The sequence below is a fragment of the Papaver somniferum genome, chromosome 9, assembly GCF_003573695.1.
Source record: "Papaver somniferum cultivar HN1 chromosome 9, ASM357369v1, whole genome shotgun sequence".
In the NCBI taxonomy this organism is placed as follows: Eukaryota; Viridiplantae; Streptophyta; class Magnoliopsida; order Ranunculales; family Papaveraceae; genus Papaver; species Papaver somniferum.
Window position 1 is genome coordinate 196,894,700 of NC_039366.1, and position 24,126 is coordinate 196,918,825.

At 37.6% G+C, this 24,126-nt stretch overlaps 3 protein-coding genes and 1 pseudogene across 3 annotated transcripts; 3 read left to right on the top strand and 1 right to left on the bottom strand.

The window, feature by feature from the left end:
* Positions 1 to 1,639: 1,639 nt before the first annotated feature.
* Positions 1,640 to 6,058, top strand: LOC113310347 (calcium-dependent protein kinase 13-like). The gene is made up of 7 exons (XM_026558995.1): positions 1,640 to 2,516; positions 3,320 to 3,463; positions 3,577 to 3,729; positions 4,158 to 4,273; positions 4,377 to 4,544; positions 5,124 to 5,354; positions 5,445 to 6,058. Exons 1-7 carry the CDS (start codon positions 1,853 to 1,855, stop codon positions 5,619 to 5,621), a joined length of 1,653 nt encoding a protein of 550 aa, XP_026414780.1. The 5' UTR covers positions 1,640 to 1,852; the 3' UTR covers positions 5,622 to 6,058.
* A 4,060-nt stretch (positions 6,059 to 10,118) lies between these two features.
* On the top strand, positions 10,119 to 12,449 carry LOC113313070 (zinc finger BED domain-containing protein RICESLEEPER 2-like). The gene is made up of 2 exons (XM_026561795.1): positions 10,119 to 11,036; positions 11,133 to 12,449. Exons 1-2 carry the CDS (start codon positions 10,119 to 10,121, stop codon positions 12,447 to 12,449), a joined length of 2,235 nt encoding a protein of 744 aa, XP_026417580.1.
* Positions 12,450 to 13,125: 676 nt separating this feature from the next.
* LOC113309274 lies at positions 13,126 to 16,041 on the top strand. Its single transcript, XM_026557696.1, has 2 exons — positions 13,126 to 13,345; positions 13,688 to 16,041. The coding sequence occupies exon 2, from the start codon at positions 13,708 to 13,710 to the stop codon at positions 15,655 to 15,657; it is 1,950 nt and encodes a 649-aa protein (XP_026413481.1). The 5' UTR covers positions 13,126 to 13,345; positions 13,688 to 13,707; the 3' UTR covers positions 15,658 to 16,041.
* A 615-nt stretch (positions 16,042 to 16,656) lies between these two features.
* LOC113313676 lies at positions 16,657 to 22,360 on the bottom strand (annotated as a pseudogene).
* Between the last annotated feature and the right edge of the window lie 1,766 nt (positions 22,361 to 24,126).

Here is a 24,126-nt window from a genome sequence, read left to right on the forward strand (position 1 = left end):
GATCTTGTTAAAATTTCATCACTGCAATATGTAGATGCAAACTATTCTTCACTGAATTGTTTGGCCAACTGATATAGTTAGGTCCTCTTGGATTTTTGAAACGGTCGAAATGTTTGTAGGGGCAGATTTGTTAGGAAAGAATTGGGGGAGTTACTATGGATTCAACGATTGTTTCATGAACTTGAAAAATTCTGTAAGGTTTTCCGACTACCAATATCAGATTTATGAATGAATGCTTGGAGGTTTTTTCCTCTTTTTTATGAAAAAAAGATGACAATTCTCATGCGAATTAGATGGAACCATGAGTTAACTAGCTAAAATGTCTCGTGTTGTATATGTTGTTATCGAATGGAATGATTCTACACACAACATGATTTATCCCGTATTTTACACCGAGAAGAGATATGACGGACGAGGGGAATGCTTCTCAGCATTTGGATACGTGAAGGTGGAGATGGGTCCCACAATCACCCTCACACGATTAACCACGAGATATTCTTCTCGGCATATAAATCGTTTTCGTATCGAATGTTATTAGGTGTTAGAATACAATATTTTATCTGTAAATAAAAAAATTGTTACCTATTTTTGTTTTGGGAGAATTTATAAAGTACCCCCGTTTAATTGACCTCGTTTTTTGTTACCCCCGTTTTTTATAAATTTTTTAAAATGTCCCAACTGTTTAGTTTTCCATCCTAGTTAGTCAACACTAGTTTACTTTCTTTAGTGTTTACTTCTTTACCCTTTACTTGTTAGTACGTTTACCTTCTATATTATTTTTCCAATTTGTCGAACTCGGTTCAGGATTGTGTCATCATTTTCAGGTTCGTCTAATCATTCCCTGAAAGGGTTCATCATTCCCAAGTGTCTTGGGGTTTTTGGTTGGTGGAGAATCAATCTTCTACAATATTTTTCCAGGTTAGTCGAGCCCGGTTCAGGATCGTTACACCACTTTCAGGTTCGTCGAGCGTAGTTCAGGATCGTTACACCCTCTTTCAGGATTGTCGAATCATTTATCCTCTCTACCAAGAAGACGTAGTTCAGGGGTAAATAGGACTTTTAATTGAAAATATTATTGCCACCTAGCACTTAACTGAATGGAATTTGCCTTTCGAATAAAGCGGGATACTTTTGTTTTGAACTGTAAATTTCAAAACAGATACTTTATAAAATGTCCCTTTTGTTTTTTTTGGATGTGCTTTATTGTGTGCCCCCTCTTTTTTGAATACTTAGTTCCACCGTGCCGATTGGACCTATAATTTTACCAACAAATCAATTTGGTAAATTACACTTTCATTATTTTTTTTTATTACAAGGTCCATATGGAAGTTGCCAAATCTCACGAAGGTTACGGGTTACCGGTCCTCATTCCCAGCTATCACCACCTTCCGATTAGTCGGAGTTTGGCGACTCCATTCGAAATTTCGTGACCCTTTTGGCAGCTTTTGTTCTTTTCAGCCTTACTCACTTCCATCATTCTGGCCAGTTTCCTTTTCATCAGAGAGCCAACTCACAAGACAAAAAACGACAAAGCAAAGCCAAATAGACAATAACTATCTCTACCGTCAAATCAACTTCGAATAATCATCCACAGTAATCATCCAACGGTTAAATCCCTTTAGGGAAAGTGTACTTGATAATCTGAACTGTTTACCGTACTTTTTCATCACTCCTCCACTTTACTGTCTCACAAATCTCTCTCTCTCAGTTCTCAAATCTCTCTCACCAAAATCAAATTATCATTCCCATTCCCACAAAATTGAAAAGAATTTAGTCTCAATAATCATCTGTTCTTTAAATATAATTTTTTTAATTTTTTTTAGGGTTTTGGATCAAAAATATATATTAAGAAATGGGAAATTGTTGTAGATCTCCAGCATCAGTAGCAAGAGAAGATGTGAAATCATCAAATTCACACGATCATCATCATCATCACAATGGAGGTGGAAAAAAGAAAAACAACACATCAAAAGAATCGAATAGCAGTAAAACAGGCACGGCAACAATAAAAGTATTAAACGGAATAAGTAAAGAAACAATCGAAGAGAAATACTTAGTAGATAAAGAACTAGGGAGAGGTGAATTTGGTGTAACATATCTATGTATTGATCGTGATTCAAGTGAGTTATTAGCATGTAAATCGATTAGTAAGAGGAAATTAAAGACATCAATCGATATCGAAGATGTGAGAAGAGAAGTTGAGATTATGAAACATTTACCGCAGGATTCAAGTATTGTTTGTTTTAAAGAAGCTTGTGAAGATGAGAATGCTGTTCATTTAGTTATGGAATTGTGTGAAGGTGGTGAATTGTTTGATCGGATCGTTGCCAGGGGACATTATACGGAACGTGCTGCTGCTTCTGTTGTGCGGACTATTATGGATGTGGTTCAACATTGTCATAATAATGGTGTTATTCATAGAGATTTGAAACCTGAGAATTTCTTGTTTGCTAATAAGAAAGAGACTTCACCTCTCAAGGCTATCGATTTTGGTTTGTCTATATTCTTCAAGCCTGGTGAGAATTTCTTACTCTGATTTCATTTTTGAAAATTATTATTATTATTGACAATTTCTTACTAGTTTAGGAAAGAATGCTGAAAAAATTATACTGAGGTTGTACCTAAAAATGTGACAAGTAGTAAGAACTTGGCGAGTATGTGACAAGTAGTAAGAACTTGGCTAATTGAAAACCTCAAGATTTGTCTTGATTTTTTGTTGTTGTTGTTGTTGTTGTTGTTGAATTAGGCGATTTGTGGTTAGAGAAAACATTGATGAAGTATATAGATTATAGTAGTGGGCACAGATGTGGAGGATTATGTGAATGCATTATGCTGTTGTCGTGCACATTGCCATTTCCAACTACCTGATTTTTAATTACCTATTAAGTCTTAGTATAGTGTTTTGAGTAGAAACTTTGAACATCGTACAGTGGCGAGTGAAAGATAATCATGTGACTCAATAAGTGCCAAACCAAAACAGGCATGGAACATTCTGAATATGACCTTGCTTGCGAACAACACAATTTAGGAAAGAAAATGCTTTTGGCTGGATGCTTGATAGCTACAATGCATTTATTCTCTTCATTGAGTTTTAATATGACTAGAATGTCTACTTTTAGACATTGGTTATTTACTATAGTTTCTTAGTTAACAATGAGAAGCAATAAGTTAAAGTACCAACTACACATGTACATGTGTTTCACTATAATCTCATGCTGTCACATAGTGTTCACTCTAATCCTTACTGTCACCTTTTCATTTAAGCGTGCACCCTATTGTTGATCTACTTATACAATTGTTATATATTCTCATACCTTAGGTGAAAAATTCTCTGAAATTGTGGGAAGCCCATATTACATGGCCCCAGAAGTGCTGAAGCGGAACTATGGACCGGAAATAGATATATGGAGTGCAGGAGTTATCCTCTACATCTTACTGTGCGGAGTTCCTCCGTTTTGGGCTGGTGAGGTTTCAGCCTTACATCAATGCAGTCAGCTAGATGTCCATACGTCATTTTTTTGCTTATATGTGAATGCTTTCCTCCAGCTAAGTTTTCTTTTCTTGTTCGAAATGCAGAGTCAGAGCAAGGGGTCGCACAGGCCATTTTACGTGGGACAATAGATTTTAAACGAGACCCTTGGCCAAATGTTTCAGAGAATGCTAAAAATTTGGTTCAAAAGATGTTGGAGCCTGATCCTAAACTTCGGTTAACTGCAAAACAAGTACTTGGTACTGTCCTTCCCCTTGTACAAATCATGAAAGACATCTATTAAAACGTTGGCAAACCAATATTTTTTTCTTTCTCGTTCTTTACATTATGTTTTTTGATGAAACTCATTGTGGCTTTGGAAAGTGTAGTGTGAAGTCTGTTCTTTTAGGCAAATAGGTTTAGCTACATGTATTCTGCTGTGATTCACTTGTATCGTCTAGTCCTGTAGTTACGATTGAAGACAAATCCTGTTTTACGAAACTGTAATGCTTAAGCCATTTCCGTTATATAACTGTTGCTTAAGTTACTATCGACAGTTGAACTTATAACCTCACACGTGCTGAACTTGCTTTATAATGTGAAAGAGTCTACTAGTGTCAAATAAAACTTTGGAAAAAACTTGTTAGTGTGTATGTTCCCTTGACAATTTTTCCTCCGCTGCTGTCAGAGCATCCCTGGATCCTAAATGCTAAGAAGGCTCCAAATGTTCCTCTTGGAGATGTTGTGAAATCAAGGCTCAAGCAGTTTTCAGTGATGAACAGATTCAAAAGGAAAGCTTTAAGGGTGAGTTAACCAGTTTTACAGACTTCTCATATCCTCCTTATTTCCTTGTTTAGCAAACATTTATGTCCGTAAAAAAATCTTATCTGAAAGGTTATTTTGGTAGGTCATTGCTGATCATTTATCTACTGAAGAAGTTGAAGATATCAGAGAGACATTCAAGCAGATGGATGCAGATAATGATGGTTTCGTTTCAGTTGTGGAACTTAAGGCTGGGCTGCAAAAATTCAGTTCTCAGCTTGTGGATTCCGAAGTACAAATGCTAACAGAAACTGTAAGTGTTAACCAAATTTCTGTGCCTACTTTTGGGGAACATCAATCTTCCCTCATCTAAAGATACGCATTACTATTAACATAGTAACGGATAAACCCTTTGTCAATTGTTCGTATTGGAAATAATGGTTTCTTCAGGTGTACAATAGGCCTTTACGTTCTTATCTAGATTCTGAATTGGATAATCTTATTATATCACCTCGAAAGCGTAAGGACTTTGTGATTATCTATATGTTTCTGTCGATAATATATACTTGGATTAGTTGTTGAAAGACTTACAAAAGGTGGGTTCGAGCTACAAATGTATTTAAGGTTACGCATTCTGGCCTATCCAGTGGGTACTGTAGTTTTCTGCCATCTTACATTCTGTGACTCCGTTGAGAGCCCTTCATAGACTTGCTCTTGTTTATGCTCTGTTAGATGTCGAGATCAGCATCCTTAACAGGGTTCTTGCTTCGTTGAACTGTAGCACCAACAGAATTAGGGTGCAGTTGGGATACAGATTAGGGTGCCACCATTTTCATCTCTCTTTCTTCTGCATATGGATTTCTTTTTTGATTGGGTATTCTGAACGATACAGATAGAGACCAATGGAAAAGGGACCCTCGATTATGATGAATTTCTTGCTGTGTCACTCCATTTACGGAGGATGGCCAATGATGAGCATCTTCACAAGGCCTTCTCCTACTTTGACAAAGATAGTAATGGTTATATTGAGCTTGAGGAGCTGAAGGAGGCCTTGATGGATGACGAAGCCATTAACTGCTCAGAAGTAGCTAACGACATTCTCCAAGAAGTAGACACTGACAAGGTGAAAACTCTAGATTATCTCTTACCAACATATTACTGTTACTCATTGTGTTGTTTTTATCTTTGTAAATTAACCTTTCGATAATAATAGGATGGGCGAATCAGCTACGATGAGTTTGCAGCTATGATGAAAACTGGAACAGATTGGAGAAAGGCTTCTCGACATTATTCAAGAGGGAGGTTTAACAGTCTCAGCATTAGACTAATGAAAGATGGTTCTCTGAACATGGGAAGTGAGCCGATAAAAACGGATGTGCCAAAAGAATAACAGCACTATATGTAATTATGCTGAAACTGTAGCTTCTAGGGTTGCATACATGCTGTATTGTTGTGAAATTCCAAAGACAAACGTTTACCTATTGTTTGATGAAATATCTAGGAGATGATTTTATGTGATTCAGGTCTTAGTACTTCAGATGGGGAACAAACTTTCAAAATGATGCAGATAAGTTTGGTATGTACATTAGGCAAAATAAAACCAACCTACTTCTAAAAAGTAAGAGGAAGTACTTCTCTGTCCTAAAGAACTTGCCCGGCGTGAAGAGCAAGGAGTATCTTGCTAGCAGCAATTTTGTTTGGTCGCTATTTTCTGCTATATTCCTTGTTTGTTTGGCTAATTCATGCCTTCATTGTCGCTGTTTGTTTTAGTCTTAATGTGGGTACTCTATTGGTTTTTAGGTTGTACATGTATACCATCTATTGTCATCCTCTTTCCTCTCTAATCTGTTCCATTCTTGGTTTGTCTTGTTTCTCCCTCCTTCCTTAATTTTTAGCTTTTGCAGTCACTGCACGTTTTGTTTTGGTTCAGTCCATTAGAGTTGGTACATTCTCCATTAATGGTTTGACCTCAATTGAATTTTTATTAGTGACTGAATTCCCTTAGCTTATTCTCTGGCATCTCAGTTTGGTGGTCTTATCTTCTTTTTTTTTGTCTTCTTTTGTAATTGATTTCTGCTAAATCTTCTCAATCTATCGTCTCGTTTCGTTTCCTCAGACCCTCTTGCGACTTGAGTTTGCTGTCTTTTGCTTTGCTTGGAGGTCCTTTTGGTAATTACCTTTGCTTAGGTGTCGTGAACCCATTGATAAAAGTAACCTCCCAATCCCGAAGGATCAAGCCTCTCTAGCTCAAAGAACTAGTCTGAATCGGTAAACGATTTGGTTGTTGATTAATAAATTGATAAGGTTTCATCGCAGTCGGAAAAAAACCTTCCATCAGGTGGACAACAACAACAAGGTAGTTGCAAACTTGTAGGCAGCTCCCTCCCTCTAAGGCTCTGACACATATAGAAGCCCGGTATCCAACAAGCCTATTAAAACCCTTATGAGGCCCCGTAACACATACCTCAAGGGGAAAATTGGCGCACGCCCCCAAAAAAAAATAATATTTTCGTTGTCAGGTCCACAATTAATTTTAGGTACCGTGACATTCATAATTATTTCCGTGACACCCATAATTATATGAAATTATTAAAAATGTCTGCATGACGGATTATGCATCCGCATCACAGGTTATGCATCAGGGGTATAATTGGCAACACAACTTGGATATAACATATCTAAAAATCCGCGCCTTGGAATTTTACAAATTTTATATCGTTGGAAATCTCTTTAAGAGAGTTGCGCAATGAGTACAAACAACAATATCAAACTTTTGTTTTTCACGAAAAAATCGGAGGTGATCATCATTTTAGGCAAAATTTCGAAAACTGACTACATAACCATTATGCAGCCACCAAAAAAGATGCATAACACATTCTGCAGACGCATAACGAATTATGCAACCATTTTCTCGACTGCATAACAAAGTTGTGCATCTATAACAAGTTATGTAACCATTGTTTTGGTTGATTTTACGGCGTACATAAAAAAATTGATGCATAATGCAGTATGCATCCATATTTACAGATGCATACCAGGTTATGCATCTATTTTCTCGATGCATAATGCATTATGCAATCATATTCTCGGATGCATAACAGGTTATGCATCCATTTCCACGACTGCATAACATGTTATGCAGATATTATTGTAGGTGCATGACAAGTTATGCAGTCTTTGTTTTTGTTGGTTTCAACAATAACAAAAAATTTGATGCATAACGTGTTATGCAAACATTTTCTGGACTGCATAACAAGTTATGCAACAACTTTTCAAGATGCATAACAGGTTATGCATCTATTTTATACCTGCATAACAGGTTATGCATCCATTTTCATAACTACATAACAGATTGTGCATCCACTACTCCACCTGTAAACACCCATTATACACACACCCATTGCAAACCAACAACAACACCATCATTCCTATTTCAGTTACCACCATGAACTACAAACATAAACTCAAATAAAGGTCACCTAAAATAGATGATAAACCCTCAACTAAGTCAACAAGTTCTGGGATTTATCATCAAGAGCTTCCTCTTCATTACTCCAATTCCTTTCAATTTTCCCTTCACTGCCACCAATCAAAGCAATAACAACCTTTCTAGCATTTTTATCGTCACTCTCGACATGTCGATTGCTATATGCAGGATCACTCCATGCTTGTTCATGTCTAATTCCTCTTTCTAAAGCTCCAATAATATCTTTCACTATCAATCTAACTCTATACTTTCAGGATGCATTGCTGGTAGTATCTTCCCTCTGAATGCATTCTTTATTTGACTCAATTTCCAACCAACAACACCTTCTTCATTTCAAATCAGCACCAATACCATCAAAAACCCATTACTTTATTTTAAATTCAAAAATCAATATCACAGTGACTTGATCTCTCTTTTCATTTTTTTCTCTGTTCTGTTTCGTTACTTACAACAATATATGCTGCTCCGAGGAAAAACTCTAAGTAAAAGCTCACACAAATATGCCATCAATGGCGTCTTCAATCTACTCACACCATCCAGCAAAGTGGGGTTTCCTTCAATCTCCAAAACCAGATATTCTTTTTCGATCAAATAATTAAGCAACAAATCCTAATAAAACTAAAGAAGAACCCCTTCACAACTCTCTCTAGAAAAATCACCTAGTTGAGGCTGAGCAACATACCTACATTTCTTTCTTCCGCAACTACTTAATAAAAATTCATCTTTACTGCAAATTCCCTCCTCCGAAAGATCGACTTGCTGACTTAGATTTCATTTATGAATCCAAGAAACTGAGATCACTATCATCGTTGCCATCGATAATCGATCTCTAGATCCAAATCTCGGATTCGGGTTTGCTCTAGTAGTAGTCGTTTAATAATCAGTTTATCAATGGTGGGGCTCTTTTGTTATTGTAAAAGACTCAAAATTTGACGACTCGAACAAATCAATCACTGTCTGTTAAAGCTTATGCAAGTGAAACTCCTGCTGATGTTGTTCCGAAAGAGAGAGAAGAAAGAAGAAGAGGGTGATGAACATATAAAATTTAATTTCAATAATTTTGGCTCCGACAATAATTTTTCTCTAAAAAATGGGTGCGTGTCTTCAAATTTCTGGACGTTGGTTTCATAGTGGGAAAAATCTGAAAAATTGGTGTGACTACAAGTTTTACTCGTACCGGTAAGAAAATCTCTACTCCCCACTAGTGGGAGAGTAACGGAAAGGTATTACCGGGGATGTTCAAAGGACACTTGGTGAGCAAGAAAACCAATGGTCACATTTGATGACTCATCCTTGGAAGTGGTCTTGCCTAGGGCTGCACAAGACCCCACCCACGATACCCATACCCACCCGTACCCGCTAAATCCGTGGGTTTTTAGTCCATACCCGTACGTTGTGGGTGCGGGGTTGGTTATGAAAAAAAATACCCGCTGTCCGTGGGTGCGAGGTTGGTTTTAGCTCATACCTGCCCATACCCGCCCGAAAAACCCGCAAAATATATACCTTTAGATAAAATTAATTCTATCCGCCTGATACATTATGAAACCCTAATCCTAGTAAACTCTCATTCACTTTCAGACTCTAGACTCTGTTCGGCCTCTCCCCTTCTTCCTCCTCGGTCTTCTTCCTCACCTACGATTCGCTACGAAAACAACAGTAACTTGTCTATTTCTTCATCAACAGTTCAACAACAACAACTACAACTTCGAATCTTCACCAGCAGTCGAAAAAATCAACAGATTTAACACCTAATCTGCATATGTGAACTTCCTAGGTATGAATTTTTTTGGGGTTTTGGTTTTTCTTCACTGAGTTAATGTTCATATGTGATTCTGTGAATTCTAATTATACTGTTCTTATTTTTTGTTTTGATTTTATAATTTTGATTTGTTTCAATTTGATTTTCTGGAATCAGAACAGAAATCTGATCAATGATTCGAATGAATGAAACAATCAGTGTTTGTGTAGACTAATTCCTGAATAATATGTTGTTTGATTAGTCTTTCTACTTGGTGAAACTAGCCTTGAAATTATTAGGAAGTTCAATTTGATGCTGTTACATGTAATGTTTTATTCTTGTCATTGGAATCCTTTCTTCTAGTTTTGTCATGTTAAACTGTGCTAGGTCTTGTATTACAATCTTTATTTGCTTAGTCTAGCCTTTCCCCAGCTAACTTAGTAACATGGGATTCATGGAATGAAGCAATAAACTTCTCACTGACTTGCCTTCAGATGTGGTGATGTATGTTGCTTTTCAATTGATTCTCCAGCATTTGTCTATCTAGTGTTTAACCCAATATTCATTATGAATTTATTTCGATTGTCTCTTGTAACGAAAGTGATTTCATTTGTATCTAGGTATGAAATATAATTGGTGTTCAATGTTTTTTAGTGAGGTTAATGGAAGAAGGTTCATCATCTCAACCTTTGGCTTTGGCTACTTCCAGCCAAATGTCAAGTGCAGCACCAACCTCATCAACACCTCAATCTGAAACTGGTGGGACACCTCAATCTGTACCTGATGTCTCTGAAACTGAAGTTACAACCCCAGGTGAAGGTAACAAGAAGTCAAAACAGTATTCTGATGTATGGGTGAAAGATTTTACTAGGTTAAATCCTCTTCAAGCAAGATGCAATCATTGTAAAAATACTTTTGATGCAAAGGTTAGGGATGGGACAACTAGTTTGAAGAATCATGCAGCTAGATGTCCTAAGAATCTTGATAGGAAGAAGGGACAACAGAGTATTGTTTTATTACCCCCAAAGCCAGGTGTTAGTGCTAAACTAGTTGCTTCCTCTTATAGTTATGATAGGTGCAGAAGGCGTTTAGTGGAGTTTATAATTAAGCTAGAGTTGCCGTTTAGAATTATTGAAGCAGAGGGTTTAAGGTCTTTGCTTCAAGAGTTTGAGCCTAGATTTCCTGTCCCAAGTCGTATGACAATTTACAGAGACATTTTAGAAATGTATATTGATGAGAAGAAACTGTTGAAAGCATATTTCAAGGCGAACAAACAAAGAGTATCTCTAACAACAGATACATGGACATCGCTGAATAATTTCAATTGTATGTGTGTAACTATTCATTATGTAGATGATAAATGGAAGTTGCAAAAGAGAATTATCATGTTTTGCTTAGTGAAAGGTCATACAGGTAAAGCCATTGGTATCATGCTAGAAAATTGTTTGGTGGATTGGGGACTCGAAGATGTTTTTGCTGTGACTCTTGACAATGTTAATGCTAATATTCTGGCTATTGATTACTTGAAGACTAGTGTAATTGGTTGGACAGGTGCAGTTGAAAGAGCTGCGTACTTACATGTAAGAAAGTTATATTTATTCTTATTACAAATGACGATTTAATTTCTGATTCAACCAATGCAATTTCTAAGTTTATCTTGTTTTTGTTCTTATCAGGTCAGATGTGCTGCACATGTCCTTGCTCTGGTTATAAGAGATGCAATACTTAAATATAACGCGTCGATTAAGAGGATCAGGTCAGTTGTGAAGTTTGTTACTGCTTCTCCTACTAGGTTGGCTACATTTAAAGAGTATTGTACAAAAGAAAGGATTGACTCCAAGAAAGGTTTGATTTTAGATGTTAAAACCCGTTGGAATAGCACATATTTGATGTTAGAGGCAGCTGAAAAGTGCGAAAGAGTTTTTAATAGGTTAGCAAGGAATGACAAAGACTTCCAAAAGAAGTATATTTTCCCTGAAGATGAATCGTTTGCTTTACCTAATATTCAATATATACTTTCTGATATTGATAATTCTGACCTTGGAGAGTTATCTTCCGACTCTTCATATAGTTCTGAATCTGACAGTGAAAGTGTGAATGCTAATCCAAGAGGAAGGAAGCTATTACTGAAAAAGAAAAAGAAGAAAAAGCCTAAGCAACATGCTCCTTATGCCAAAGATTGGGATTATGCCAAAGGCCTTGTGAAGTGTTTTAAGGTATTCTTTGACTGTACTGCTAAGTTTTCTGGTTCAACAAAGGTTACATCACATATATTCTTATGGCAATTAGCAATCATCCATGAACAATTAATTGCTTTTAGAGATACCAGAAATCCAGATCCTTATATTTCAAGTTTGGCAACTCTTATAATTGGCAAGTACAATAAGTACTGGGATAGGTATGAAGATATGAATTCAGCATTATTTTTTGCCCGAATACTTGATCCAAGAGAGAAAGAAGGTGGGTTAGAGTTTGTGCTTCAGTCTTTGTATGAGAGCGATGAATACAGGGTTGAAAGTATTATGAAAAAGGTAAAGGAAGAAATTGTGAGACTCTTTGAAGAGTATAAGTGTATGTTTTCAACAGTGGAGGAAGGGTCATCTAGTGTTGCTGTTGTGGATGTAACTCCTGATATTATGGTAGATGATTCGATTGAGGCTATTCTTGAGTCAAGGAAGAAAAAGCGTAGAAAAAACCCAGTTATTGATGCAAACTCAGAGTTAGATAAGTATTTGATGGATGATTGTGTTCCAAATAATCCCGATTTTGATATATTGGCTTGGTGGAAAGAAAATAGCACCAAGTATAAAATACTCTCACATATGGTGAAGGATATATTAGCTATACTTGTCTCTTCAGTTGCGTCTGAATCTACATTTAGTACAGGGAAGCGTGTTCTTAGCCATAGAGAAGCTCTTTGTCTGCGAGGACAGTTGAGGCGTTACTCTGTACGCAGAGTTGGTAACAAAAGCCTGTCGATCTTGATTTTCTAATGGAGTATATACCAGATGATTCCTCTAGCATTGAGGAAGGTAATCTTCGAAATGTTCTTCTTCTTTGTTTTCTATTTTATGTATATGTCAGTAAAGAGTAAAGACCTTAAAAGAAGCTAACATAATTTTCAATTTGGTTGCAGATTTATTTAAGAAGACCGTGTCGGAAGTCCTTGATCCTTGAGGATGCTAGGATGAGAGACTTGAGTCACTTGAATATGATAGTCTGGAAACTTTTATTGTTTAAGTTTTAATCTGAAATTTAAAGTAGTAGAGTAGTTGTACTGTTTAAACTTGTTTTAGCTTAGCAATGTTATGTTTATGATTTGTTTTTTTAAGTTATACAAGAACTTAAGTAAGTAGTTTATTTAAATTTTAAAAAACAGATGTGTGAATGATTATTGAATATAAAGCGGGTTAAACCCGCTTAAACTCATACCCGCCCAATCCGCAGCGGGCGGGTATTAACACCCGCCCGTTGTTTGTGTGTGCGGAGTTGGTTATAAAAATAAAAACCCGCAGTCTATGGGTGCGAGGTTGGTTTTAGCTTATACCCGCCCATACCCGTCCATGTGCAGCCCTAGTCTTGCCCGAGTTGTTCTGTATTAGCCCGACTTTTGTATCTCTTTATAGTAAGTATTTTTGAAAGAAAATTTCCCCCTCTCGCTCTCAACGTTTCTATTCAAAACCCTAAACAAAACAAAACAAAACAAAACAAAAAAAATTAGGGTTTCAGTCTATTCATTTGATTGTTTTGTACTAAAATTGAAACGAAAATTTTAGTTTCTTTACTTGGTTGTGGTAATAAATTAGGGGTTTGTTTGAAATCTCATTACAAGAAGAACACCGATTCATGATTTGGGTTCAGAGATCTTTGCAGAGAAACAATCTTAAAGGTACTCTCTTTTTTTTAGTTCTTCTGTTCTTAAATTAGGGATTTTTTTAGATTCGAGTTTAATTGAGAAATTTGGGTTATGTTATTACTTCTTTTAATATAAAATTGGGTTTTCTTTGTTTCTAGGGCTTTTTTTTTAAATCTCGTTACAATAAGGACAGCGGTTCAGGATTTGGGTTCATAAAGATACCCTCTTTCTTTAGTTCTTAATTTAGGGGTTTATTTGGTTTTGGGTTTGATTGAATTATGTGAAATTTGGGTTCTGTTCAATTAGGGATTTAGTTGATATGAAATTTGGGTACTGTTTCTTCTTTTAATTTAAATTGGGCTTTTTTTTTATTAGGTATTCAATATTAAGTGACAATGGTTGATTCCAAGTTTTCCGATCAAGAGATCGAAAATTGGTGGGGCTTAGCTGGTGAAATATGTAGACTGAGGCATGTTGTTGTTAAGATTTTGGAAAACCTTACAAAGTTTTATTTCAACCACATGATGTATCTGAATACCGGAGGAAATAATGTCACTCCTATGAGTCAAGTGGCTGATTTGGAAGCTTCCGTAGTAGAGAATGTCTCAGATTTAATTCAATTTCAGATTGCGTATCTAAAAATTTTCAAGCCGAACTCTTCTAGCCTCCGCCTTTACACCTTCCAGAGATTAGACAAGGAACCAGGCCCCTTCCTTGCAACACATTATTCCGAAAGGCAAAGGATACAAGAGCGATTCGACTCTCTGATCCAAATAAGGGAATACCTCGACCAAGTATATGAACAGTTGGCCGATGCTATAGAAGAAGATGATGAAGCTTTGTTCTATACAGACATGCTACTAAATTCAATGTCTCAAAATGTTAAAGCGATGAAGAAAGAGATAGATACAATGAGAGACCACAGTTCATCTTCCTCTTGCCCTCCTCCTCCTCCTTCCAAGAAGATTAGTCAACGACACAAGAGAGAACAGTTGAATGTTGAGTCTGATAATCTTGATCTTTCTTTACTTGACAATGTTCCAATTCCTGATGATTGGGATCTTGAAGATCTTCATAAACAGACAGCGTTCGAGGATTTACAAGAAGACGCCTTTGATATTGATAACTTGAGCATTCCTGAAGCTAACCACTTGACCAAGCAGCACCAACAACCACAACAACAACAGCAGGAATCTGATCAGTATAATTTAGCTGCATCTGAAACTCTTCCCTTGGCTGTTGGCGACTATCATCAACCTGAAGAGAATCAGGCTGAACGTGTTATTCTTGCTTCTGATGTCAGGGTACATGAAGGGCTTGCTGGACCGAGCGTCCCAGTGGCTGATAGTAATCAGGGTGATCAAACCAGTTCTAATAACGAAACATCAAGTGCGAATACTATTGATCCAACCTTTTTGGAGGCACTGCCTGAAGATTTGCGGGCAGAAGTACTGGCTTCCCAGCTTGCCCAACCCGTTCAAGCCACCACATACACACCTCCTTCTGCAGAAGACATTGATCCTGAATTTTTAGCTGGTCTCCCCCCAGATATCCAAGACTATCATCAACCGACACCCTTTGATGGTGTGCAAGAAGATTATTGTCAAATGTTTGATTTAGTTGCATCTGAACCTCTTCCCTTGGCTTTTGGCGACTATCTTCAACCTGACTATCATCAACCAACACCCATTGAGGATATACAAGAAGACAATGGTCAAGTGTATGATTTTGCTGCTCAAATAAGTAATATTTCGAATTCTTTTATTGAGAAACTGGTAGACTTGCATTCGCTGTATCTTGAGCTTATACAATCTCAGAAAGTTCTTGCTAAGGAAGACTATGAGGCGGTAAACGAGAAGGAATTTGCGTTACTAAAGATCGAACGGGATTTATTGTATGCCCTTGCTAGATATATTAATACCTTTCAGGAAGGAGAGAAAATAAAACTTTGTATGTACAGAGAGGAAAAAGATGCATATCTAGTGCGATGTTGGCGCTATCCGGAAATGTTGAAGAGGCGGCTCAAGAAGTTGGACAAAGTAAGGGAAGCTGCTGCAGAATTAGATGATAGATTGCTTGGGATTGTGGTTGAAGAATCCACGAATGCTCCTGAATTTGACTCGGTAGAATTGCTAGAGTTCATGGTTCAAACTATCAAGCTGCTGAAAGTGGATATAATGCATAATTGTTTTGATGCTTCTTCTGTTTGGTCTACTACTCCAGCCTCATCAGACTCTAAAAGAGCATACTTGGACAGGAAATTGGAAGAAGATCGTTTTATGCTTGGTGATGAAATTGAAAGCTGGTTGAAGATGGTTCCAAGGCGGGATATTTTCCAGGTTTAAGTCACACTTTCCATTAGTTCTTTCTTGGTTGAGTATATTAGAGAAACTTGCAAGCACAGAACGTAATTTTTATGTGTAGGTTTCAGCTTTTGATTTTTGTTGCTGTAGCTAGTAGCTACTGGTTCTGTAATGGGTCTTTGTTCTTTTCTTTTAGTTTCTCAGTTGGGTTTGTTGTAATTGGTGTGCGAGCACTTTCTTTGTGCTTGGATTACAGTATGCCTGGAAATGAGCAATGCACAGAATGTAATCTTAATGTGCAGGTGTCAGCTTTTGGATTGTGTTGCTGTAGCCATTGGTTCTGTAATGGGGTCTTTGTTTTGTAATTGGTGGGCGAGCACTTTCCTTGTGCCTATAGTGAATATGCCCGTTTTTTTTTTGTAATTCTTATTTCTTCCATTATTCTTAGCTAGTGATTTGATCATGTGAAATAGCAGGCACGACACTTGTAAGTTGTAACATGATCGTCAGAGGTTCCCCATGACGGCTGAGCTACTATGTCTATTGCTTGGCTGTTATCCAATTTAACACTTTCCCCAAGCTTATTTTGTTGTAGCAATGTCTTTGCATGTTCTGATGTATCTGATTGCTGTCTCATACTGCTGATATTAACATTGTTGTTGACTCTATGGATTAGGGAGGCAGAAACAACAGTATATCTGACATTGTTGTCGACTCTATGGATTAGGGAGGCAGAAACAACAGTATATCTGAAAGCCTGAACCCTTGACACTATCACTAATTAATTTTGATAGAACACATGAATATCCCTTGGTGATTTTTGACATGAATATATGAGAACTGCAAATGGGGGATGTTGTTTGCACTTGCAGAAGCCAGGTATATGCTTTGTGGAATCCGCTTGTTTTTTTTTACGGGTGTAACACTTGATTGGGCGTGGATCATTGGTAACGGCTGGTGAAATCTTCATTTTTGTTTTCACCGTGCATGAACTAACTTTGTTTATTGAGACGTCATAAACATTACACTTAAAAAGCATACTTATCAGAGCTCATATGACAGTATATGCTACCTGACAATATAATCGACAGCTATTTGAAAATCACATAAGTTAAAAATACAAATAGAGAGGGAAACCGTTCCTTCAGTATCCAAACACGGTGTAAACAATCTAATTATTGCAAGTGGCTTACACTCTTTGAAGTATTCTTCGTGTTTTTCAGGGGTAAAAAGAAGTCAGAATTTGTCAGAGTTTTTCAGGATTTTGATATGGTCAGCCATCTAACTTATCAAAGACCCTGCGTTTCTGAACCAATAAAAAAAATAGTTCATAGAATCAAACTTTTAGCATCTCTTATCTCGATTCCGCCCGCACACCTTCCTATGCTTGATTTATCTTCTGCATTTCAAGCACCTTTCACTTGTGACTCAACTTTTTAGTTCCTCGTGCTCCCTTAGCTAAGAAAAAACACAGGCAACCAAAACTCTCATTAGCATTACAAACTGAGGTATCTAGCATATTATATTTGTCTAACAGCCAAAAACAAAAAATTACTCCAGCCAAATTGGAAGCAAACTTCACCTCACAATTGTAATACATTTACACCTGAGCATTATATCAAACTAGTCAACAAAAAAAATGACGATAACTCATACTCCGCATCAAATTATGACGCAAGTCCTCCCACTTTCCCACTTGCAGAAATTTATGCGAACACCCAGCAAGTGACTTCATTATCACTCTCAGACTTTATTCCAGCCACATACATATAGCTAGGCTACCATGGAATCTAACTGTCTCAAACATCAGTGATTCTACACTTGCAGGAAATCCATACAAAAGCTCCATTTATTATGATACAGAAACCTTCTAGGATGTCAAAGAGGAAGGATATTATATAGATACAAGTTCATTTCATATCCATAATATTTTGTGTTTTAGCATATCATCAACAAAAAAGGTAATGTGCATACATATGCACAAGCTTCCAAAACTAAAAGATTAAGCAGAAATAGTGTTGACAAAGTTATGTGCACTACAGATACAAGTAATGCAAGAAGCTATGAATTCAGTATCAAAAATATCTCATTTAAATGGCTTGCACCGTCAGCCCATCAAAAAACCAACTTTTAAAAACAAAGTAACAGGCTTAGTTCACTGAGAGTTCATCTGAATCTTTAGAGGAAAAGTAGGATGCAAGACTCCGCATAATTACGTACAAGAATGAAAAAATGTCAAAGGAAGTTGTGTACCAGTTGAGGAATGATAAGATCAGCATCTGATCAAATAGAAAATCACTCATTAATGTCTTGCCCAATATTATTCTCCTCTTTTTCTCCATCACCTAATTCATGATCAGCAAGCATCTCATCTGAAGGCGGTGGTACATTACCATCTGCATCAGTCATCTCCAATGGTTGGCACTCTTTATTACGGTACAAGGATATGTTAAACATCATCTCTGGGATTTCCTCCAAATCTTTCAAGAACTCTTCATACACTCTGTATTCATCTTCTCCTCGTCAAGTTTTCTATTAGAATTATCAACCTTCATATTCATGGATTCTAGCTTCCAAGCACGCGGTTTTACATGTTTCTTTTGGCCCTTCTCTTCATAGCTCTTCTTTATTAAAACCGCATTAAGGAGTTCCAAATCTTTTTTCCCAAAATTAGAAACATGTGCAACCTGAAAGTCTGCTGGGGCATAAGTTGTCCCCCCATCATTGACTTCAGATATAAATGAATTCCACATCCAGAAATATATATTCCGCAAGTTGTCTACTTGTATCCTCCAATACTGGTCTGCAATCACGTACTACATTCTCAAAGTAAGGGGATCAAATGAAGTGGACCCAGTCCCAAGCTAAGAGCCGTTTTTGGTGGAGGACAGGACAGATCAGATCCTCACGACAAATGTGAGAGATTTCAACAGATAATGTGTGCTTAAAATTGTAAGTGGCGCCTTTTTCATCATGGGATACATGTTGTTGACCATTACGGCTCTTGATTGTGCTAACTTTACCGACAAAACTCATGGTCCATCTGCTTAGTCTTTATTGCAACAACAGCTTCATCATGCTTGAGAATTAGTTGTCCAAGGTTTCAGAAAGTTCTACGCTGTGGCGCGTGCTGGCTTAGCTGAACAACAGCAATTCTCTGATCTTGATTAGCAGAGCCCCTTGAACAGAATTCACATGTGGCCCTGTTGAACGTACTCAACTATATAAGCTTGATCTGAAACTACCCCATCTATACTCTCACTTTTACCTTGATCCTCTATGAATGCAGCTCTTTCCATATAAACTCAGCGTATAAAATCCTAACCTCATTCAAATTCTTCAACCTTTTCACACAAAGTTAAGAGCTCTGTGGATTCTAACTCGCATTTTATCCAAGTTCCCGGTAGCTGCAAGCAACTGTTGCACAAGTACATGATGCTAACATTCTTTTGCAGATGTAACTACTAAAAATCTAGTAGCACATACAAGGATCCAATGGAGCTAACCACTAACACAAAATAGAGCATGGTTCTAAGTTAACAGACACTCAAGGATTTATTCGTTAGTCACTGTCCTCGGATGTCGATCCTTTTCTTTCGCTGTAGTATCAACTTGTGATTCTGTGGCTATTCGCTAGTCTTCCCAAGTTGCACTTGTGATTTCCCTTTTCTACTCGCCATTCTTGTTCTGGAGTCCCTAGCGAGATGAAAAATCTGGTACTCTTCACTGCGGTTTTCACATCTGACATCTCTTCCCCTAGACTACTCGTTCACAAGCTTTTGTAGAGTGGTCCGAAGCGAATTGTTCGACTCAATAGTGATTTGCTGTTACCATGTCCTCTTTGTGGCCTTTCATACTCCCTCCCTTAGTGATGCTCGTGAACCAATCTTTAGTTCTCATCCATCTATCATCTTTGGAGCTTCGTTTTTTGACTTGGTCCCTTGTACCCATCGTCCCCATCCATCATCTTTGGAGCTTCGTTCTTTGACTTGGTCCCTTGTACCATAAAATTGAAACAGAGAAGTTAGTCATCCTTCGCCATTGCTATACATCGACCCTTTTGGTTTCAAGATTTTCATTTTGAGCTCTGATTGCAAGCAATGATCATCGCTTCGTGGAGTGTTGTAGATATAATGTTGCTCCTAGAGCACAGCCCGAGACTTTCCTCAACAACTTCAACAACCCAAAGTTTCCTTCTGTGAATCGATCTTACTCTTGGACGAGAACGTGAGTCACTGGAGACTTGCATGATGTTGTCAAAACATTGACCCTCCTTTTCTGTAACAAAATTCAGACAGAAACAAAGGGGTTTTAAGGTAACCATCGCGGTCAACTAGTTGATCTCCCTTCATGGCATAGTATTCACGGGTTTCACCTTTGTCCACGATGTAGTTCATCTTCGTCCAGGGTGTGGTTCCTTTGGGGTATTCAAACTCCAATTGTAATGAGTTTCCAACTAGAGAATGCGTGTCCTGCTTCTTGCATCACCTTGAAAACGATGTATTCGTAACAATGCTGACCACCTAGTGAGCTTTTGCCGTCAAGTAGACTGAGCTGTGGATTATTCACTTCAAATGGGTGAGATTATGAGACTTTCATAGTTTCACTTCAAGTTTAGAGTCTTTGTGCTGTTGGCTAATTAATCCTCGAGGCTTCCTCTCTCCTTTTTTGTGGGAACACAATAAAAGTGAAACAAAAGGGTTAGTCCCCAGCCACCCTTGAACAGCATCGGCCCTTATCCTTTGAGCATGGCACTTCTATCATCGTTGATGAGACTTTCACTTCGAGATCGATTTGCAAATAATGATCACGAAATCTCCCCGTACAATGGTCTTTTTCTGCCTCGTGGTAATTCATCTAAGAACATTGGTGAAAGGTATCTCTTGCTGCAAGTCTGTGAGTACCGGCTAGAGACCGGAATTGCTTGTCGTGGTTCTCACATTTAAACAAATTCAGTGTCCTTCCTTGGTACTTCACACACTGAGTGTTGGATCCTTCCCTGTAGCTGATAATCAAACAATAAAGTGGTTAGCTGAGAAACCACTTGTTGCATGGCACGGACTGGTGTTGCTTATTGAACTATCGCCTGATCGAGGTTAGGAGTTCTTCTCTATTTCTCATCTGCAGGACTATAATTTTCGATCGTCTTCTCAAACTATAGTTGTGAAACTGTGAGCTTCCACGCGCCATGGACTTCTTTTGGCCGGCAGCTTCTTCCTGCTATGCTTGCGAAGGTTTCAATTCTTAGTGCAGCGAGAATATTCTTCACGAGCTGTAATCATTCAGTCCCTTTTGGCAATCATCAGAGCTTGTCTGTGGTTGCAACAGCTTTCTTGTGCTATGTTTGTAAACGCTCTTTTCTTCATTTTCTTCGGCAGATGCAATGCCCCAAGGGAGTTCCTACTGTTCATTGTTGCCCTTGTTGGTGCAGTTCCTAAAATGAAGCTTTTACAATCACTGTGTGCAGTCTGCTATCCCCTCACCATCTGCCCTTCAGGTGAGGCTTTTAAAAAGTTGTATGCACCTGTGACTAATGATTAAAATAAGCAAGAGTTAAAATCAACTCCATATCAAATTGCTGCACTCTCCTTGATTAAGGTGTGGTATTTAATGCAAAAACAATTTTCTGCTTAGCAAATCAATTGGTGTAATGGTGGTCACCAAAGTAGAACAAAAACAATATTTTCACTGTTAATGGGTACTAGAGTAGAAAAAAGATGCAAACGGCACAAGCAACCATGGGAAATTCAGATAATTACTAGCTAAAATGTATTTTTTTTTTTAAAATTCCTGTTCACAGAAAGATATTTAATCACCTTGATGCTGGGAAATGCGACTGTCTCTACTTTTCATACAAGTGACTGTAACTCGGTCCTTCCTATTTTCGTCGAACTAGTCCTAGGTGCACTAGACTCTGGCGTGAATTCTGTGTGAGGAGCTCATCAATCTCAAGTTGATACTGATGTTTCCCGAGCTAAGTGCAAGATTTCTCCTTTTCCCCTCTTGGCGTGATATTTCTCGTCAGTCACATAGTGGGAATTGATGACTGCGAAGCTTTGGTCCATGATATGATTTTTTTTGATTGCCACAAGCCGGAGTGTTTCTCCTATAACCATTAATGGCATGAACCGAAGAGAGATTTCAATCAGTATTCACTGCGACAACAACGAATCAATTTAGTGAATGGTCTTAAAAGGATTGGAGCTACAATATGAAACATGAAAAGTATCATCAGAAAGTTCGTTTGATTTTGATTAATCCCCAAATCAGGCCAAATTTTTGATACTCAGTGTTTCCAGAACAACTTAAAGGGGTTTGTACAACAAGGTAGATTATAAATAAATCTGTAGTAAAAACAGAAATCGGGTTAACATTTAGGAAGAAGAAAAAAATCAAGTTTTGTTGAAGAACAAGCCCTAGCTTTCAATGAAAAGCTTTTTCAAAACATTTTTGCTTTAAACTTCTAGATCAACAATGATATCGAAGAGATAGGAGGAAGATTTATCCTTTTCGTGGTGAAAATGTTCTTTGACAACTGTTGGAAAGCAGCTGCATTTCCTGTTCTTTGATTTCCTTCGAGCCAAAAAGAAGGCTTTCTGATGTATTCGATAGGGCGGCGAGAGGAGCTACATTCTCCTTTCAGAGAAGACTTTTATAATCATTCAACAATGGAGGATCATTAGCTCCTCACTGCCCAGAGCTTGATCGAAAACTCTCAGCGTACTTGTTTTCTGGATAAAGTCTTTCTTTCTTTTCCATCTCTCTAGTCAAAAAAACTGGTTTGATCTGTGATAGATAGTGAGGTAAAAAGTACATTCACCACGTGGAATGTGACAGCAAGAGTCGTGGCTCGGATCTTCTGTCCGGAATTTTCCAGTCTCTCCATCCACACTGACGAGAAACTGACACGTGTCCGAACTAAAACCGGTCCTGGATGGGGTCACCTGTATTCAATCTAAGGGTTGAGAGGTCTGGTCCACCGACTCATTACTGTTAGTCCGGATTTTTTCCTTTTCTTTTTTATAGTAGAAAAGCTTAGGCAAGCCCTAAGATGGATACAAGAAAGAGTTAGTGTCCATAGAGGAATCGTTACTCCTTAAGGTTGCACATGAACCGGTCCAGAACCGGTGTACCGGTCTGGAACAGAAAAAAATCCGGTATCGTATCAGAACCGTTGGAGCCGGTACAGGAAACATGAATTGAATTAATAACCGGTGATATACCGGTATTGCTAAGAATCCCGACATGTATCGGACCAATATTTCCGAATTATATTAGCCTTTGATTTCCTGTGAATCTAACCGTTGATCCTAGGTATATACAACAACTTCTCTTATTAGTCTCCCGGTCTTTCCTCCTTCTTCTTCTTCTCTCCAGTTTTCTAACTTCTAAGGGATCCGAAACTTCTTCTTCTTCAGCAACACCACCAGAACAAATCACATGATATTGTTTAATCCCAATCAATCAATACCTCTCTATTACAGTGATATCAACACCTCTTTATCACAGCCACTACCACCTTCTCTTCACTTATTCTTCTTCAGTTATTTCAAAACCTAACAGGTAAAATAATCAATCAGATTCATTTATATATCTACAAACTAACTTAGGGTTTCAATTAATTTCAGGTTTAATTAATTTGTTAAATGTGAATTTGGTTTTTCTTGATTGCATGTTTAATTAGGTTTTGTTTGAAATTGAATCGATTGATTCTAGTGAAATTAATGCTTTTAGATTTTTCTGATATAGGTTTTTGATTATACAGGAAATTAGTTGAAGTTGTTGTTGATTCAAGGATGAATAATGATAGTTAGAAGATGGATGTACTGAATCGTGAACAAGGAACTGATTGATGTTGTAGACTTAATGGTAATATGATGTAGATTTAATCAATTGATGTTGTAGTTGTTGTTGATAAGACCTTGTTGATTGTCAAACAGGTATTAATTTTGTTCAAATGATTGTTTCCTAACTGAAAAAGTAAGGCACCGGCTCAGACTGTCAAACATGAGGATCTTACAAAGATTTAATTGAGTATGGGGTCTGAGAGGAGGTGGAGCTGCAAGGAATTGTGTTGCCACTATATTGGAGAACAGTTTTGTGTTTTCTGTGATGTTATTTCGGAAGATGATGAGCTGATGTTGTTGGTTTGTTCTGAAACTGAATGTATATCAGTATATGAGATGATGGAAGGGGGTTTGCTGAGATGGATGAGGCAATAAAGAGTTAATCGAGTTGAACATAGTTCTTGATTGAGAAGATTGTATAATATTTGATGGATTGTAGAGAACTGTTTTTGATACTCAATAGATGTATGTTAGGACTTTAGTTCTGAGCTTGTTTACTTATGTATTAAAGTTTTAGGTAAAAATCCGGTATCAGAGTTGTACCAGATCGGTCTTACAGGTACATGTACCGGTCCTCAAAATGAGGAACCGGTCAACTCCGTCTACAGGTACCGGTTCCAACAGAAAACCAGATTGTACCGGCTCATGTGCAGCTCCACTCCTT